Source organism: Sceloporus undulatus, chromosome 6 (genome assembly GCF_019175285.1).
Source record: "Sceloporus undulatus isolate JIND9_A2432 ecotype Alabama chromosome 6, SceUnd_v1.1, whole genome shotgun sequence".
Lineage (NCBI taxonomy): Eukaryota > Metazoa > Chordata > Lepidosauria > Squamata > Phrynosomatidae > Sceloporus > Sceloporus undulatus.
Genome location: NC_056527.1, coordinates 103,144,885 through 103,163,596, shown reverse-complemented (window position 1 = coordinate 103,163,596; position 18,712 = coordinate 103,144,885). Strand labels below are relative to the sequence as shown.

The 18,712-nt window shown below is 43.3% G+C and overlaps 2 protein-coding genes across 2 annotated transcripts; both read left to right on the top strand.

Moving 5' to 3' along the window:
* Positions 1 to 149: 149 nt before the first annotated feature.
* Positions 150 to 10,541, top strand: LOC121932977 (sulfotransferase 1C2-like). The gene is made up of 8 exons (XM_042472138.1): positions 150 to 413; positions 6,462 to 6,636; positions 6,752 to 6,880; positions 6,955 to 7,052; positions 7,548 to 7,674; positions 8,055 to 8,149; positions 8,554 to 8,734; positions 10,106 to 10,541. Exons 2-8 carry the CDS (start codon positions 6,462 to 6,464, stop codon positions 10,216 to 10,218), a joined length of 918 nt encoding a protein of 305 aa, XP_042328072.1. The 5' UTR covers positions 150 to 413; the 3' UTR covers positions 10,219 to 10,541.
* A 1,843-nt stretch (positions 10,542 to 12,384) lies between these two features.
* Positions 12,385 to 18,147, top strand: LOC121935081 (sulfotransferase 1C2-like). The gene is made up of 8 exons (XM_042476194.1): positions 12,385 to 12,684; positions 13,162 to 13,315; positions 14,914 to 15,036; positions 15,134 to 15,231; positions 16,035 to 16,161; positions 16,428 to 16,522; positions 17,073 to 17,253; positions 17,844 to 18,147. Exons 1-8 carry the CDS (start codon positions 12,661 to 12,663, stop codon positions 17,954 to 17,956), a joined length of 915 nt encoding a protein of 304 aa, XP_042332128.1. The 5' UTR covers positions 12,385 to 12,660; the 3' UTR covers positions 17,957 to 18,147.
* Positions 18,148 to 18,712: the final 565 nt, after the last annotated feature.

The following is an 18,712-nucleotide window of genomic DNA, read 5'->3' as shown; positions in this document are numbered from 1 at the left end:
AGAATTGGAGACAGGGATGTAGCCAAGGGGGGTGGTGGTTCTTGGGGTCCGGATCCCCCCCTTCCATTAGAAAAATGAATGGTGTGTGCTGCTGCGCCACCACACCCAAGCCCCATTATAATGGTGGCACTTAGTCTGGACACACACACCCTTCCTAAAATCCTAGCTACATCCCTGCTGGAGAGCTGAACAGAATGCCCTGGAGGGGTATGAAGTTAAGATTCATAAAAGCCAAGACGGAAGGAGCTTTGCAGCAGGGAAGAGAGAAGAGACGTAGTCATCAGGGAGCAGAGAGGGGAGGATAAAAGGAGGCTACAGCTGTGTGGGAGGGAGAGAAGACACTGAGGAAGACAAGGAGGAAAGGCCACTGACTTCAGGAGTAGCAAATAACTGGGAAAGAAAGAGACTTGAAGGTGAATTCTTCTCAGGGAAAGGCGGTCGGGTTGAAGGATTTGAGACATGGGGAGGAGATGTGTCAGGAGGTGGCTGGGATTGAGGGAGAGATTAACCTCTCAGCCTCACAGAACCTGGACAGCAGTAGCTGGGGCTCTAATGAGATTGGTATTGCAGCCAGTTTTAGGGAAAGATAATCCTATGGGAAGGAGGTCTCCCTCGTTCTACCCAGGGATTCTAGAGAGGGTGTCTAAGAGAAGAGGTTTCTGTTGTAAAGGAAAGCATGAATGGGAAACTATGGAAAAACCCTTAGGACCCTATAGGAAATAAGGAACCTAGGGAGGAGATGCCTGAACCAGAGAGGCAGGGAGCCTCCTCAGATAAACCTGAGGGTGGAGGGAAACTGGAATAGGTGACTTAAACCTTGTATGTTCTTTTGGGAATTTGTGAAATGATCTTTTGGTTAATAAAACTTCCTTTAGCATTCCTTAAATAGGCCTTGGCTCTTCACTCCAACTGGATGGATACTCAAGGGCAGACAGGCCTGACCCCATCCTCAGGGGGCAGGGGGCCAGCAGTGGTGAAGATGCTGGGGACAGGACCAGGGGCCGAGGGCTTCGACATGGGCCCCGAGAATTTGTTTGCCTGGTTCCTGGAATAACAGCAGAGGCTGATGCAACAGGTGTCTACACAACAGGTCCACCTCTTAGATCAACTTTTTGCTGCATAGTGAGGGGCTATACAGACTGACACTTTGTGCCAGCCTGTAGGCAGAGCCACAGTGCAGTGTCCGTAAGCTGTATGGCATGACTCCACCCCATTATGTCATGACACTACGCGCCCTTCTGGACAGTGCATGGCATGGCGCAGCCCTGGGACTGCATCTAGACAATGTAGCGCTTGAAAGGGCATCATACAGCCACGCCACCGTGGCTATGATGCCCTTTACAAACAAAAAAACCCCAAATAGCTTCATTTATATACCACTTCACACTGAACTAACAGTGTCTAAGCGGTTTACAACTGTAAGCTAAATGCCCCCAACAAACTGGGTACTCATTTTAGTGACCTCGGAAGGAGGCAAGCCTGAGTTGAGCTTGAGCCCCATTAGCTGAGATTGAACTCGCAACCTTATGGTTTTGAGTGAGTGGCTGCAGTATAGGCATTTAACCACTGCGTCACCAGGACTCCTCCTTTAGAGGACGCAAAAAGGAGCTGCGCTCTCTGGAGGCTGGATTGGTGCCACGGCATGTGGTTGCTGCAGCACCAATCCAGCCACTAAGTCTTTCAGGGCTGTATGTGGGATCATGTGGCTGAGGTATTAAAGACTTCCACAGTGGCTGTGGGGACCGAAGGGGCCGCTGGAGTGCTAGTGGGTGGCTTATATCAAGCTAATGAAAATGGGGCCGCGAGATAATCCTGAGACCTTCCCTGGCTGCTAAGTAGCCTTGAGCACAATGGACCTTGATGTTAACACCTTGTCTTGATTGGTCTTGCTCAAGAAGCCTCCCGAAGAGGCTGGAAATTATGAGAAGGTGATGGCCACTATACTTAACATCCTGAATACAGTGGGCCCTTGGCATGCCAAAATCCTCGTATGCTCAAGCCCCATTCTATCCAATGGTGGTGCATGTGCACGTGCGCTGCGATTGGACAGAAAAGTCTCCCTCCTCCCCTCCTCTTCCCCCTCCTTCCTAACTTCCCTTCCTCCCTCCCACCCACCCACCTACCTACCTTCCCTCCCTCCCTCCCTGCTTACCTGGGTCCCGCGCCGCCGCTGTGTTCTCACTGCCGCCATGGGAAAATCCAGGTGCTGCTCCTGGAGGCCAAGAGGCCTTCAGGCTGCACCCGGCCCTTCTTCTGTGGTGTGGCAGGGAGGATGACAAGGGCAAGCTTCATCCTCCTCACCGCCACCGCTGTTAAAGGGCCAGGTACAGCTTGTAGGCCAAGAGGCCTCCAGGTTGCACCCAGCTCTTCTTCTGTGGCGGCGGTGAAGAGGACGAGGGCAAGTTTCGTCCTCCTCACCGCCTCGGCCTCTGCTGCCACAAAATGGCCAGGTGCTGCTCCTAGAGGCCAAGAGACCTCCAGGCTGCATCCAGCCCTTGTACAGTGGCAGCGACGGTGGCGAGGAGGACGAGGTCAACCTTCGTCCTCCTCACTGCTGCCGCCACTGCCACCACCGTGAAAGGGCTGGGTGCAGCCTGGAGGCCTCTTGGCCTCCAGGAGCAGCACCCGGACTTTCCCGCGTCGGCAGTGAGAACGCGGTGGTGGTGCAGGACCCAGGTAAGCAGGGGGGGAGGGAGGGTAGGTAGGTAGGTGGGTGGGTGGGAGGGAAGTTAGGAACGAGGGGGGAAAGAGGAGGGGAGGAGGGGGACTTTGTTCCCAGGGGTGGCACATGTGCACGTGCGCCGCCATTGGGAACAACTTCCGGGTTTGCCATGTGTGTATGCTCAAATCCGTGCATGGCAAATCTGCTTATAAGGAGGGCCGACTGTATTTCAAAAGAAATTTACAGACTATGCTTCAGGGAGACTAGGTGGAAACCCAGGTTACACCCACAGACGCTAGGACAAAAAGTGAGAGCTAGTGGATTGAAGTGGCTGAAGCAACTGTCCATACTGCTGCAGCAGTAGCTGAATTGATATTGGTGGAGCAGTTTATGGTAGCTGTAGCAGAAGCAGCCAGGAACTGGGTTCGGTGTCATCAACCAAAATTACTGGAAGAAGCTGTTGTGCTTATGGAAGCCTATGCAGCTGCTGAAGACACAGGATCTTGGCAATGGAAAAGTACCCCTGAACTTTGGGCTCATAGGTACATGCGACCATCCCCTGGACCTGGGGTATGGGAAGAGAAAGCTAAAGAAACTCCTTTGGGGTGAGAAACAGCTTCTAACGGACCTCCATGAATACTGAAGATAACCGGCCTTCAGGTGTAAAAGGAACACCCTCTCTAGTCCCTCCATACAGATCCAGAAATGGAGGTAGGAAAGAGCTTCAATGCAGGCCCATCACATATTTCACTTGTGACATGGAAGGCCATGTGAAACGGGACTGTCCAGTAATGGAATGCCCTTGGGCCAATGCCTGGGAGGCTAATCAGGTAAAGCTTGAAAATTCAGATGCATGGGAAGTGCCCATGCGAGTTAATGCACATGAAATACAGGCTCTGGTAGAGACTCGGTGTAGCCAAACACTTGTCTGGGATTCCCCAGGTGCATGTCACCAGAACTGCTGTTTGCGAGATGTATTCATGGGGATGTGAATCCTAATAGAACTGCATGTGCTGGTGTGAGGATCAGAGATAAGGAGGAGATAATGAAGGTGGGAGTAGTCCCCTCACCGGGAAGGGAGGATTAGTGGGGAGAGACTGGACACACTGGAAAGAATTATTTAGATCTGAGTGGGCTCTCGCTGTTTCTGTAGAGGGAAGAGTCATACCAGTATGAGGAGAACTCAGGTGGCCATGTGGCAACAAAATGATCTCACATTGCAAGTAGCATTACAACAGGCCCAGCCCAAGGGAGAGGCAGGTAATTCAGGATTCTACTTTAAAAGAAGAGGGGACTTGACTTATCGAGTTACTCAGACATCCCCTGCTCTAAGAGGGGAAATATTACCCAGCACATGATATTCCAGCTGCTGGTCACCTAGCTGAAGACAAAACAGTAGATAGAATAATTCAAAGATTCTACTGGCCAGGATTACGAGACAAAGTACAGCATTATTGTGCTTCTTGTCCACAGTGCCAATTAACCCAGGAAAAGAGCCCACCTGGAGGTGCATTAATACCCATGCCCCTAATGGAAGAGCCTTTCAAGCGTATAGCTTTAGACATTGTGGGTCCTTTAAATATATTTTAGTGATAATTGATTATGCCACTCGCTACCCTGAGGCGAAATTACATGCATGCTCATTGCATTTGAACTGGCTCCCCATTGCCCAAAATTAGCATGCCATTGCCTGAATTTGTGTGTGGCAGTCTATCACACAATAACATGAAACCCCATGATTGCTCTCGGACTGACTTCCCATTGCCTGAATTTGCATGTAGTGGGTTATCACACAATAACATTAAACCCCATGATTGCGTTCAGATTGCCAATGGATGATACTTCCAATTTCCCATGTCTGATAAACTCCTTTGTGTGGTATACTGAAAAGGAACTGCTCATGCTAATGCTGACTTTTTCTCTTGGCAGAGTCCCTGGCTTTCGGGCGGTACCACACCCCTCTTGCCCGGGGGGTTCTGTGACATGGCAGCAGAAAGGGAGAGGTGTGCCTGACCCCACCTTCAGGGGGAAGGGGGCCAAGAGTGTGATAAACTCCACTGCATTGTCTGGCCTCCCTACAAGAGACTATGAGGCAAGACAGTTGTAGGATAAGTCGCACTGATTCTTGAATGCTTGTACCCCAGCAATAAAAAGGACTGAACTCTAAATAGCTCTAAACTAAACAAACTGAACTGAACAATGTTTGGTCCCATAGGATATGGCGATGCAAAGGCCAGCCTATTCCAGTTGGGACATGTCAGTTCTCTTCAAGTAGAGCATGTACATTTGAAGAAAATAATAGAATGAAAAATGAAGATAATAGCATGCTGAAGTTACACTTAAAAAGAATGAATATAATAGCATGCTAGAACTATCCCAAGAGGTTTATTCTGCCATTGCCCAGTTGAGGATGGCTTCAGCATGTCATATCATCCTTTCTGCAAGTAACTTTCCAGGCTCTCTTACAAGAACAATTGTTTTAAGTGGTTAGCAGAAGAAGGATCCCCAAAAAGCTTTTATTGTATATCACATATTTATCCCAACACATGATTAACCCCAATAGAAATCACATGCAGTGAACTTAGGGGAAGGTTTAGTCAAAAGACTTTACTGGAGCAGATGAAAACTACTGGTTGAATGTTGCTTTTTATCCCTGGAAATGGCACTGAATTGCAAATGGTTGTATCTCAGCAATAAAGGGGATTGCAATAAAGAGGATTGCTCTCAACTGAACAAACTGAACTTCAACATCAAACAGATCCTCCACTACTGGGATTTCAGTATATGATGAGGCAAAGGCCAACCTGTGGGACACCACAATTCTCTTCCCACAGAGCTTGTACATTTAAGAAGAAAGAATATAGTGGCATGCTGAAGTTACATCTAAGAAAGATGAATATAATGGCATGCTAAAGTCATCCCATGTATGTTATTTTACCACTGTTCAATTCTGACTGGCTTCATTATGTCATATCATTGATCCTAAAAAGCATTTTCTAGGTTCTACTACTTTAAGTGGTTAACAGAAGGGGATGTTCCCTCAAGGTTTTTGTAGGGTATCAGACCACAGATACACATAGCTATCTCTGTACATGATTAACCCCATTTAAATTTAACATGGTGAATCCAGAGGAAGGTTCTGCCATAAGTCTGTACTGGAGCATTTGAAACGTATCCCTGTCCCATTTGTAAATAAGATGTATCACAAGCACTATGTTAGAATGAATACAATGGAATGCTGAAGCCATCCCAGAAGGGTTATCCTATTACTGTTCACTTGGAGATGGCTTTAGCTTGTTATATCTTTTTCGTAGGCTGTTTTACAAGAACATCTGGTTTAGGTAATTAACAGAACTGGGTACCCTATTGTAGGATACTGTATCACCTAACAGACATACATGTTCACCCCCACATGTGATTAATTCTATTAGGACTCACATGCAGTGAACTCAGGGAAAGGTTGGTTCTGCCAAAAGACACTATTGGAGTCTTGAAAACTATTTGAAAACTACCCATCAAGAGATCACACCCCTTTTTCTCTCTTGAATACACCCTTGAACAAACTTTGGGAAGTTTGGGTGTGTGTAAGATAGATAGAGAACAACTGATAGAGAACTAGCCAGACCAAAAAAAGACATCAGACCATCAGAGTGACGAGCAAAGAGTTGGTAGGTAGACATGTTTTTTAACTCCAGTGCCAGAAGGCGGCAGCAGAGGGAATAAGGTATGAGAGTAATAGTGATTTAAAGATAGGAAATGGAACAATTCTCACTTATTAATGTTTTTTCTGCCCCACCAGATGATGGATCTCCAATCAGGAATGGAAAGTTTGGACCCTGACTCAGTCAAGTTCTCAAAGCTCACGGATATTGAGGGAATCTATTTATTCAAAGATACTGTGGAGCAGTGGGAGGTGATACATAACTTCAAAGCTCGTCCTGATGATCTTCTTATTTGCACTTACCCTAAATCAGGTAAATGTGGTCACAGGTAAAAAGATGAGGAAGAGGTGTTGGTAAGAAAGGGTGCGACTAAAGATCACTGGATGAATTACATGCTCTTCAAACCTCTTTTTCCTCTTCATGACAGGGACTACCTGGATGCAGGAAATAGTGGATATGATCCAGAATGGGGGAGACCCAGAGAAATGTGCTTGGGCCCCCATCTACCAACGTATGCCCTTCATAGAGCTATGCTTTCCAAAACCCGTCCCTACAGGTGAGAAGGAATCACTCTTTCAGGGTAATGATGTATGTATGTTGGAATCTGAACATTTCTGTCTGGTGTCATAGGTGTTGAAGAAGCAGAGGCAATGCCCTCTCCACGCACACTCAAAACACATCTCCCAGTTCATCTCCTGCCACCTTCTTTTTGGGAACAGAATTGCAAGGTAAGAAAAACTGAGATGAGGCTCATGGGAGGATCAACTTATTATGAGTGTAGGTTCTGATGTGGGTCCTCTTTCAGTTTCCTGTCTTAAGGCAGGAACATATGAATATGTAACAAGACTGATCTTAAAGATACTACAATTGGGAGCTGAAATGCACAAACAAAGAAACAAATAAATGTAGCTAAAATGGAATGAAGCAATGGAGAGAAAATGCAGGAGAGAATCTTGAAGATTAAGCCTCTTTCACACTACAAAATTATAGCACTTTGACACCACTTTACCTGCCATGGCTCCAGCCTATAAAATCTGGGGATTTCTAGTTTTAGGAGGTATATAGAATTCTCTGCCGGAGAGTTCTATTGATTCACCAAACTACAAATCCCAGGTTAGTATAATTGCATGTGAAAGAAACAGAAGAATGGTGAAGAGTGAGAAATCCAAAGTTAGGACATCTGGGTTCCTGTATCTTTTCTCGGTGCCTTTTTCTGATTTCAGATCATTTATGTGGCCAGGAATGCCAAAGACAATGCTGTCTCCTATTTCCACTTCCACCGCATGGATAACATGATTCCTGACCCTGGAAGATGGGATGAGTTTCTGGAGACTTTCATTGCAGGGAAGGGTGAGTGAAGGAAGATGTACAGTAGGAGACGAGAGACTGTATATCCTGTAACCCAAGAGAGAAAGTTAGATTGAGTTTGTTCCTCAGGTCTTTGAGGGAGTAATGCCTAGAAGTGTATACCAATGCCATGGTGACCATGTCAGCTAGGGATTCTGGGTGTCGTAGTCTGAAAGGGTAACTCCCCCCTCCCCCCCAGTAAGCTCTGGAAAGGGATTGTCACAATCCACTGAAGAAGAGGGAAGCTATGTGAGTCTGAAAAACCTGAAGGGATTTTCTTCCATTTCTGGGCAATTACAGGATATACAATAAAGAACAGAGGAATGTGTAAGATGAATAGGAAAGCCACTGTTGTTCTCTGCTTCTTGTCCTTTTCTCTGCAGTTATGTGGGGTTCCTGGTTTGACCATGTTCGGGGTTGGTGGGAGGCCAAGGACCGTCATCCAATTCTATACCTCTTTTATGAAGATATGAAAGAGGTAAGTTGCTCACATCTATTTACAGTACTCAGATTGTTGGCTTGTTAATCCTACCACTAGCTCTTATTGTTGCTGGGATCAATATCCCTAACGGTTCTGATGTGCTGTCTCTCCTACCGTGTTTGTTGTTTGGGCAACTGGATCACACCAAATCAGACCCAATGCAGCTGTCCAGACTTCCAAGATAACCAGTGGCACTCCAAAGTTTCATGGAAATTCCTGAGTAAACTGTGGGTTCTTTTAAGCTGGATAAACAGCTTAAAACAGAGGTTTTCCTGTGGATGGGGCCATACATCATCTGGGCATATCGAACTAGGACTGGCATGAGTCTAGTGTATATGCTTAGTGCAGACATGCCCTGAGCTACTCTCTCTCTCTCTCTTTCTCTCTCATTCTCTTTCTAGGATCCAGCCAAGGAAATCCAGAAGGTAGCTCACTTCCTGGGAACAGATCTCTCCGAACCAGTTCTGAACCGAATTGTGCAGCACACAAAGTTTGAGAGCATGAAAACAAACCCAATGGCTAATCACCGCACCTTGCCTTCCTTCATCTTTGATCAAACTGTGTCCCCCTTCATGAGAAAAGGTAGGATTAAGAATCTGAATTCCACACCATTCAGTATATTTGGCTCTATGTATTTCCATTTTATTTGCACAACAGCCCTGCAAAGTAGGCTAGGCTGACAGACTGAATGAGAGAGCTAGAGAGAGGACAACAACTGGCCCATAATCACCCAGGGAGCATTGTTTTAAAATATGTTTTAAACAGAAGTTTTAAAATATATTGTGTGTTTTTTTAATTTCACCAGCCTCCACTTTTCTTATGATTTCTATTTTCATGCTACTTGTAGCTGGTGAGCCAGGCTTATCTGTTGCACCCTTTTTCCCTCCTCTGTTTTGCTATTCACACATGCTAGTAAGGGATTCTAGAGGCAACTGATGTTTACTTTGGCACACACAGTTAGGAGTTTATCACACGGGTGGGATCCCATGCAAAAACGGGATTTAAACTGGAAAAAAGGTTGTTTTCAAACGCATTGGGGTTACTGAGCATTAACGCGACATTAACCCAGACGGAAAGTCAACAAAACACGCTGCTTTTTACTTTCTGAAAATTCCAAAAGTAAAAAGCAATGTGTTTTGTTGACCTTCCTTCTGGATTAATGTCATGTTAATATTCATTAACCCCAATGTATCTGAAAAACAAGCCTCTTTTGTGTGTGTGTGGGGGGGGGGGGTATTGGATTTTAAATCCCATTTCTGCACAGAATTTGAGCAGTTTGAATCCTGGAGAATCTTTGCAGTTTGGGACCTATTCTGAGCAAAAGTCACACATGGTGGTTTTGACAGAAATCAGCATTTCCTCTGCATGAAGTAATATTTATTTAAGTAAAATATTGTATCAGAACATAAAATACTGTAATCGGGGATTTTTCTGCATAAAATTTGCACATGGTTGATTTTTTTTTTTCCATAGAATACAGTGGGCTCTTCCCTTACACATGGGATCCATTCCAGATCCCCCACGTAAGGGGAATTCTGTGTATGCTCGGGCCCCATTGTTATCAATTGGGTGCGTGTCATGGGTGCATGCATCATATGTTTTATTGACTCACAGCTTCAGCATAAGCTTGAAAAGGCTTACAGTGTGCCCGCATATGGCACAGGAATACTGTACAACATTTTCCGCATAGAAATTAGTATTTCCTGTGCAGGAATTAATATTTTGGTGTTGAAAAATTATTTTCTCCACAGAAAATGTGCAGGAAATGTTGTTTTCTGTTCAAAGGTTCATGTACCCTGAACCATTAGAAAGCAAATGTCTCACTATCTCAGCCACGTGTGCGGACAATTTTGAATTTTGAAGTATTTCAAGTTTGGAATTCCAGATGAGGGAAACTCAACCTGTATTCTCCTGGATTTTTGAGATCCCCCCACCCTGATTTTTTTCCTGCAGGCATTGTTGGAGACTGGAAAGATCACTTCACTGTGGCTCAAAGTGAACGGCTGGATAACCTCTGTGCCCAGAAACTCAAAGGCAGCAGCCTGACCTTTCGCACACAGCTATAAACACACCTCTGGGCCTCTCACTTTCCTGACAACACACATAAAATCAACCAATTGAGCTGAATGGGTGAATTCATCCATATATTACGGGGTTCCCAATCATGGTGAAAGTCTACATCAATACAGTTGCACAAACATTGGACTGAATTCCCTAATGCTTTCCTCTTGTCAAGTCTATTTCTTTCTTGTTTACAGAGTAAGATGCTCATGTCTACCTTGGATTTATCCCATCTTTCCTCAGCAGTCTTTGTCAGGTCCTCATCTATCCATAGCCAGTAGACCCTGTCCTCTTTTATCTGTCAGATATGTAATTTCTTGAATAAATATTTTTCTCACCATATAAAATATTTTGTATTAATTCCAAGCAGTCAGTTTGCATACAGATGTTGCAATCCTGTATGTACCATAGAATTGTATATACACTCAACTATAAGTGTCCCTTGTGTATAAGTCAAGGACAGGTTTGGGGTCAAAATTATGGATTTTGATATGACCCATAGCTATGTCAAGGGTAAAACTGAGAAGGATGTAACAAAGGATGTAATGGAGGGTGCAAAGGAAAATGATGCCAAAGAACTTATAAAATTCTGGCAGGTGAAACTGTGCTCACTCTGAAGGATGAATGAGGAAGAAACTATGGTAAATGGTGGCTGGGCAATGTGTGGGAGAGGGGACCAGACGCAGGCAGGGCTAAAAACATGCACACGTGTCAAAAAGGATGAAATGGCAAAGCAAAGAAAATGGTGATTATGTTCATAGTGGTTATAGCCTTTAACTTTACTGTAAAAACTTCCCCTGGTTTTAACCCAGAAAAGCTGACGAACACACATACAAAGTCGAAGGCTTTCATGGCTGGCATCCATAGTTTTTTGTGGGTTTTTCGGGCTATGTGGCCATGTTCGAGAAGAGTTTCTTCCTGATGTTTCACCAGCATCTGTGGTTGGCATCTTCAGAGAATGCTTGGCTGGAAAGGAGTTGGGTATACACATGCAAATCACTCCTGCATTTCCAGGTCACACAGTATATATACCCAACTCCTTTCCAGCCAAGCATTCTCTGAAGATGCCAGCCACAGATGCTGGTGAAATGTCAGGAAGAAACTCTTCTCAAACATGGCCACATAGCCCGAAAAACCTACAAAAAACTACACATAAATGTCTTATTCAAATCCATAAAAGTCTGATTCCTCACTGTCAATTTGCTTTTCTAGGTTGTTGGTTTTTTTAGTCTGTTCTTTGAACACTGTTAATATTTACAGCAAGTTTGGGAAAGTTGAGGTCATTTTGGTGCATAATGCTGTTCCACGCAGCATTTAGGGCCACTTGATGGGTGATTTTTTGTGTTCAGTTAAAAGAATTTAGGGTCTGGGAGCTTTGAGGAGCTCAGAGAAGACTTGCTGCAGCAAAAAGGGAGTTGGGGGACCATATGCAATCCATGGGCTACACTATTCCCATTGATTGATTATGTTTGGGATTCTTAATCTAGCCTTCCCCAGCATCATACTAACTTGCAATGGGGAGGAGTTCTAACCCACTGTATCTGGAGGGCACTGGATGGGAGAAAGTGGATCTGGCCTAATAAGAACTAGTTGGATTCCCCCTGGATTGTGTTGGTGTTAATGTTCTCTGGTTGGATGTCAAGTGGCTGTTGGAAAAGGCCACCTCTCCCTTCAGCTTTCCAGCAACCTGGGCTGCATCCACGCTGCAGAAATAATCTGGTTTGACACAACTTTAATTGCCATGGTTCAGTGCTATGGGATTCTGGAAATTGTAATTTTGTGAGACATTTAGCCTTCTATGTCAAGAGAACTCTGGTTCCACAATAAACTACAATTCCAATGATTCCATGGCATTGAGCCATGGCAGTTAAACTGGTATCAAGTGGGATTATTTCTGCAGTGCGGATGCAGCCTTGGGTAAGAGCTGCCTCTTCAGTGTTACATGCATGGTGTCGAAAGCAGCCACACATAATCCAGGCTTTGATTTGTACAAATTCTGAATGCTCCCCCAGAAAGACAAGCAAAGATAGCTGGTGAAAACTGTTACCAAGTCAAAGTTCTCCTGATGATATTCATATATCCCTGTTTGCTATTGGCCCTGTTTCTCTCTGCCACCTCCTCTAGAGATAATGCACTCCTACAATCTAACATAAGCAAAGACGAGCCCATTGTGAACAGAGATTAAGTCCCTGGAGGATTCCCGCTTCTCTGTATTTGCCTGCAGTCCCTTTCCAGCGTTGTCTATTCCTCTTCAGTGCTAACAAGTCAGAAGTTTAAACAGGGAGAGTCCATCTGGATCCTTCTCAGGGGAAAATTTGATGTGTAGCCAGGCTTTTACATGAATTAAAGAGTACCTATTAAGAACTTGGGACAGATACCCATCCTCCCAGCCTTGGATTTTGATTTCTCTTTACTTTTGGCTGATTTCCTTCCAACAGTAGAGCAATATGTCTGGTGACAGACCATCAAAAGTGAGTACAAGCTTATATTCAAAAGGGACAGTTGTTGTTGTCATGCGCCTTCAGGACATTTCAGATTTATGATGACCCTAAAGCGAACATGTTGCTGGCTTTTCTTGGCATAATTTGTTCAGAGGGGGGTTGCCTTTGTCTTCCTCTGAAGCTGAGAGAACATGACTTGCCCAAGGTTACCCAGTGGCCACATTGGGATTCAAACCCTGGTCTGCAAATGTCCTGGTCCAATACTCAAACCACTATGCCATGCTGGCTCTTAAAATGGAGATGGGTCTAATGTCACTAAGTGTTTTCCTCCCAGATGGGGGAACTGGGGAAGTAGGCAGTGGTAATAATAATAATAATAATAATAATAATAATAATAATAATAATAATAATCCCACCTTTCTCCCAGTATAGGGACTCAAGGCATCTAACAAAACAGTTGTTCAAGGATACAATCCACTCATATTACCTTTTATTCTGCTGTACTAGGTGACAGAAGTCAGTCTCAGTTCATTCAAGCGCCCAACACTGGTGGAGGTCAAAGGAGTTACTATGGTTGATAACATTGAAGAGAACTGGGATTCTCTGTGGGCCTTCCAAGCCAAACCTGATGACCTTCTCATTTGTACCTATCCCAAAGCAGGTAAATATAGACTAAAGACAAGAAACAGGGGACACTGACTTGGCAGTAAGGAGTAAGAAGTGGTGGTGGATGATGGAGTTACATCATCATCATCATCATCATCATCATCATCATCATCATCATCATCATCGGTCCTCCACAGTCACTGATGCCTTATCCATGGTTTTAACCATCTACAGCTTGAAAATATATTTTTAAATATATAAATTTGTAAAAGCAAGTCTTGATTTTGTCATTGTATATAAGGGATACCATTTTATTATGCCATTGTATTTAATGGGACTTGAGCATCCACGGATTTTGGCATCCATGGAGGGTCCTGGAACCAAAACCTAGCAGTTATCATTGACCCACTGTATGTTCATTTATATCCTTCCTCTCAACAATGGGACTCAAGCCAGCTAACACCATATCTAAAACAATTGTTGCTGTTGTTACTGTGTACCTTCAAGTTGTTTTCAATTTATGGTGACTCTAAGGTGAATCTTCCCTGGAGTTTTCTTGGCACAATTTGTTCAGAGGGGGTTTGCCTTTGCCTTTCTCTGTGGCTGAGAGTGTGTGATTTGTCCAAGGTCACCACTGGCTTTCCATGCGCCAGTGGGGATTCAAACCCTGGACTGCAGGGTTGTGGTCCAGTGCTCAAACCACTACACCTCTCTCTCTCTCTCTCTCTCTCTCTCCATATATTATGGATTAAAACTATATAGATTAAAACTATTTAAAATTTTGATGAAAGCATCAATATAGAATTAAAAAGCAATTAAATGATTTATCAGGTTAAAATAGTAAACATTAAAAACATTAAAATTTAGAAAAATTACTTCACATTCATCCAACCAACTTATACAGACTGAGAAAAATGCCCTCTATACATATGTTCTATTTCCATACTTCATCCTTCTTTTACTCCCTCTTTCCTTTCCATTCCCTTCCTTCCTTTTACCCTCTACTATACATCTCATCATTCCTTCTTTTTCATACATCCTTTTCCCCCTTCATACCCATCTTTCTTTTTCTCCATCTCTCCGACATCTCTCCAACAATTCTTCAGTTTGATAACAGTTAGTATAATCATTATGATTTTATTATAATAATTTTAATCATGGTGAGATTGTAAGTGTAGGATATATTGGTTATGTTTGACTTATAGGACTTTCATGCTGTTTTGGATGGTAAATATTTTTGTTTTTGTTTGCTTCTTTATTTGGTGTATGGTTTGTTTGTATCTGTTGTTCATCAAAATTATACTGATCATAAAACAAAACAAAAAAAGCACAACACATCATTATAAACCTGCCTCATTCTGTTTCCAAAAACCTGGTGGCCTAGGAATGTTTTCAGTTATTAACAGGAGAACAAAGTGGGAGCTATCCTGGTCTTCCTAGGGAGGAACTTCCAAAGATTGGGAGCAGCCACTGAGAGGGCCTTCTCCCTTGTTCCCACCAAACGATCCTGAGAAGGTGATGGGACAGAGAGAAGGGCCTCTCCAGAAGGTCTTAAAGCTCTAGTGGGCTTTACAAAGCTTGGAAGAGAGAAAGTCACTGTGTTAGAATTATGGGTTAATGATTCATGTTCTTCTTCAACCTTGTCATCATCAGGGACTACCTGGATGCAGGAAATTGTGGACATACTCCAGCATGGAGGAGACCCAGGAAAATGTGCTCAAGTCCCCATTTTTCATCGGATACCCTTCCTAGAAAAATTCCAGTTTTCTCCCACAGGTGAGTAATGCAGACTGCTTCAGCTTCAGAGAAATTATGGGGCAGGCTGTGGATGTGGGAAGTGGTAGTAGTCTGAACATCCCTTCTGGTGTTTCAGGCTTGGAAGAGTTGGAGGCGATGCCTTCCCCACGTATCATCAAAACTCACCTCCCAGTCCAGCTTCTACCACCTTCCTTCTGGGAACAGAATTGCAAGGTAAGAACAAAGTGGGTTATAAGACCAATGGGAGGGCTTGAGTAAATCTGAGACTGATTATTCTTTCAGTTTCCTGGCTTAGGCCTGGACCATTTAAAGAAATAGATTTTTAAAAGGATGTCTCTGAGCTAGCATAGATTGTGAGGCTTATTGCATTCATGTTAATTCAGCTGAATTTGGGCGGCATCCTGATGTTACCAGACGGTTTTTACCATCAAATTTGCCGCCCGAATACAGCCTGAGTCCATCCTTGTTTCCAGAACCACTCTTCCTGGCTCTATACGGATCCAGGAGTTTTCCAAGTTAAGAAAATAGCTGCTGGAGCAGTTCTGGAAGTGGGGATGGACCCAGGCTGTATTCAGGTGGCAAATTCAGCAGTAAAAACCATCTGGTAAAATCAGGATGCTGCCTGAATTAAATTTTAAACCAGATAGAGGTAAGCTGAATTAACATGCATGCGATAAGCCAATGTGTTAGTTTCTGGCTTGGCTTTGGAGTTGGTTTGCAATGAGTCCCACTTTGGGAGAAAGGCGAGATAAAAATGAATGAATGAATGAATGTTTGGTATCTGTGAAATAAGAAATGAGTTAGTTCTTCTGAGTATTAGCAGATTGCTTGTGCATTCAAATTAAGATCTGGGCTGCCCTGCTCAGAAATTATAGACAAGTTTAATGGTGAATTTGCAGATGGTGGAGAAGGAATTAAGAACTGCCAAGGAGAGTACAAACTGGTGGATTGGTGGGGAGAGAAGAGCTTGGAGCTATGACTCCTGGTTTCTCTCTTGGCTCTGCTCTTCTCTGCAGATGATTTATGTGGCCAGGAATGGCAAAGACACTGCAGTTTCCTATTTCCACTTCCACCGCATGAACCATAGTTTGCCAGAGCCAACAAGCTGGAACCAATTTCTGGAGGATTTCCTTGCAGGGAAGAGTAAGTGGAGAGTGTAACAGAAGAGACAACTGTTCCCTGCCCTCCATGATCCTACTGCTGCTCAGTTACTTGATAAAGGGGGAAGAATATGGCACTCTATACAAAATGGTAGGAGTTTGCAGAATCCTGAGAAGATAGGGCTACGGATTATCTCTCCAAAGCATATCTCTATTTTCCTTACCATCCCTTACAGATAAAGGCTATATTTTTGGGTTGTTGGGGTTGATGAATCAAGACATGATGGCTCATTTTTCTCCTTTTTATAGTTGCCTGGGGTTCCTGGTTTGACCATGTTCGTGGTTGGTGGGATGCCAAGGGCCGCCACCCAATTCTCTATGTCTTTTATGAAGACATGAAAGAGGTAAGCAACAGTCTTTGAAATCTAATCTCCAAATAGATTCACCACCTTGGATAGTTCCTTTAAAATTTGGTCTGAAACACTTAGCAGATTCAGAGGGAAAATCGGGGGTTTAAACAGGCATTATCCAGTGATAGTCATGCAATCGCAGTAAAGATTTTCACACACTATTGCAATTAAAGATGACTTATTCCAGGAATAACCAAGGAATAACTAGCAACAAATCATTCATGGGGAAATTCTGTGAATGATTTGTTGTTGGTTATTCCCTGGTTATTCCCGGGATAAATAATCTTTAATCACGATGTATGTGAAAATCTTCACTGCGATCGCAGAACTATCACTGGATAATGCCTGTTTAATCCCCCAATTTTCCCCATGTGTGATAAACTCCTTTGTTGCTAGATATTTTCCAAGCAACCTCTCTGGTGTTATGAACTTCTGAGAGCAGGGATGAGTCAGACAAGGACACGCTGCAAAATCTCCCAGTTATAACTACTGAAGGTTCTCTACCAGCAACCCACATTCCTCAATCTTGTCTTTCTCTCCCCAGAACCCAGCCCGGGAAATCCAAAGAGTAGCCCAGTTCCTGGGTCTAGAGCTCACAGAATCAATTCTGAACCAGATTGTGCAGCACACAAAGTTTGAGAACATGAAAAAGAACCCACTGACAAATTATACTGCCAAGCCACGCTATGCAATGGACCATACTGTGTCACCCTTCATGAGAAAAGGTGAGCATCAGTGTTCTGGCTCTTATGGGATTTTTGGGAGGATGTGTGTGTGTAAATATAAGCAAGGTGCATTTACATGTAGAGTAATGGCACCGATTTCCCAGACTGTAGAACTACCTTCCACAGGAGGTCAGGTTGGCCCCATCTCTGGTCTCTTTTCCCTGACAGCTGAAGACCTTTTTATTTAGGCAGGCTTCTGTTGGATGATTTGTACTTGTGTAGTGTACTCTGTTGCCTTAATGCTTGAATGGTTTCTACTGGTTTTAACTATGCTGTTTTAAACTTATGTTTTAGTATTAATATTATTTACTTATTTTATGACTTTTGTAATCCATGTTTTAGTTATATCCTTTTAAATTGTTGTATGTAGCCTTGAATCCCATTTTTGGGAGAAAGACAGAATATAAATCCCTTAAATAAATAAGGGATGATTGAATAACAACCTTCACGTGGTTTGGAGATTCCAAAGGTCATAGAAAGAATGGCAGGTCTGATCTGAGAATGACTTGGCTATAATAGCAGGGGGGAAACTCAAATGGTAAACCAGCCAGATTATCAGGTTGTTGTTTGTCTTGTTTTCCTACCTGTAGGCACCACAGGAGACTGGAAAGAGCACTTCACAGTGGCTCAAAGCGAACAGCTAGATAATATCTGTGACCATTTATTGGGAGGCAGTGGCCTGACTTTTCGCACAGTGCTTTAACTACCTTTCTGTACTTTGCATCAAGACCTCCTGGGAAACATGCTTGGAGTGATATTCTAACATGTACTTAATAAACGAAGCCAAGAAATCCCATGCTAAGAGTTACCAAGAAGAATTTTGTGTGTGGTCTGTGTGGGGTGGCATCCCTTTCACTTTCTCTCTAGTCTAGTTGGATCGTGTCACCTTTTATATATACCATTTTATAAAATAAAGTGTTTTTACACTGTTTCTTTTTTATTTGATGTGATAAAAAATGAACCTTTTTTCATTTGTTTTTTTACCTTTTCAGGAACTCTGTGCAGTATTTTAAAATGTGAGAAAGAGAAGGACTAATTGTCTAATTAGAAATTTAGTTTTCATTCTATGAATCAAACAGAAAACAAATATTTTCTCTCAAGCTCTTTTAAACACTTTTGCAAGCACTACTTTTAACAAAACATGGGAGCTGTAGTCCAGCCAATGATGCGCCTCTAAGCTCTGATATGAATTATAAAAAACAAACTGGAGAGGGAAAATGATGATCATGATAATCCTCTGGGTTTAATGAGGAGGGAGAGGAGGAGACAGAGAACAAGAAAGAGAGAAGGAAAAGAAGAACATGTTAAGTTATAAATCTTCAGGGGGAGAGAGAAGGAAAAAAAGAATGAACAAGAATGAAAAGAGAGGAATGAAGTTAAGAATTAAATGATAAAGCAATCAAGAGCCAAAGAAAAATTGAACCAGGCATTTTTTTCTAAGAATGGTATTATTATTATT

Excerpts from the sequence above, each read along its gene's own strand:
- LOC121932977 (XM_042472138.1), top strand. The coding sequence starts at position 6,462 with ATGATGGATCTCCAATCAGGAATGGAAAGTTTGGACCCTGACTCAGTC. Across the intron at positions 7,675-8,054 it reads GACTTTCATTGCAGGGAAGG|TTATGTGGGGTTCCTGGTTT; the intron begins GTGAGTGAAGGA and ends TTTTCTCTGCAG. Across the intron at positions 8,735-10,105 it reads GTCCCCCTTCATGAGAAAAG|GCATTGTTGGAGACTGGAAA; the intron begins GTAGGATTAAGA and ends TTTTTCCTGCAG.
- LOC121935081 (XM_042476194.1), top strand. The coding sequence starts at position 12,661 with ATGTCTGGTGACAGACCATCAAAA. Across the intron at positions 16,162-16,427 it reads GGATTTCCTTGCAGGGAAGA|TTGCCTGGGGTTCCTGGTTT; the intron begins GTAAGTGGAGAG and ends TCCTTTTTATAG. Across the intron at positions 17,254-17,843 it reads GTCACCCTTCATGAGAAAAG|GCACCACAGGAGACTGGAAA; the intron begins GTGAGCATCAGT and ends TCCTACCTGTAG.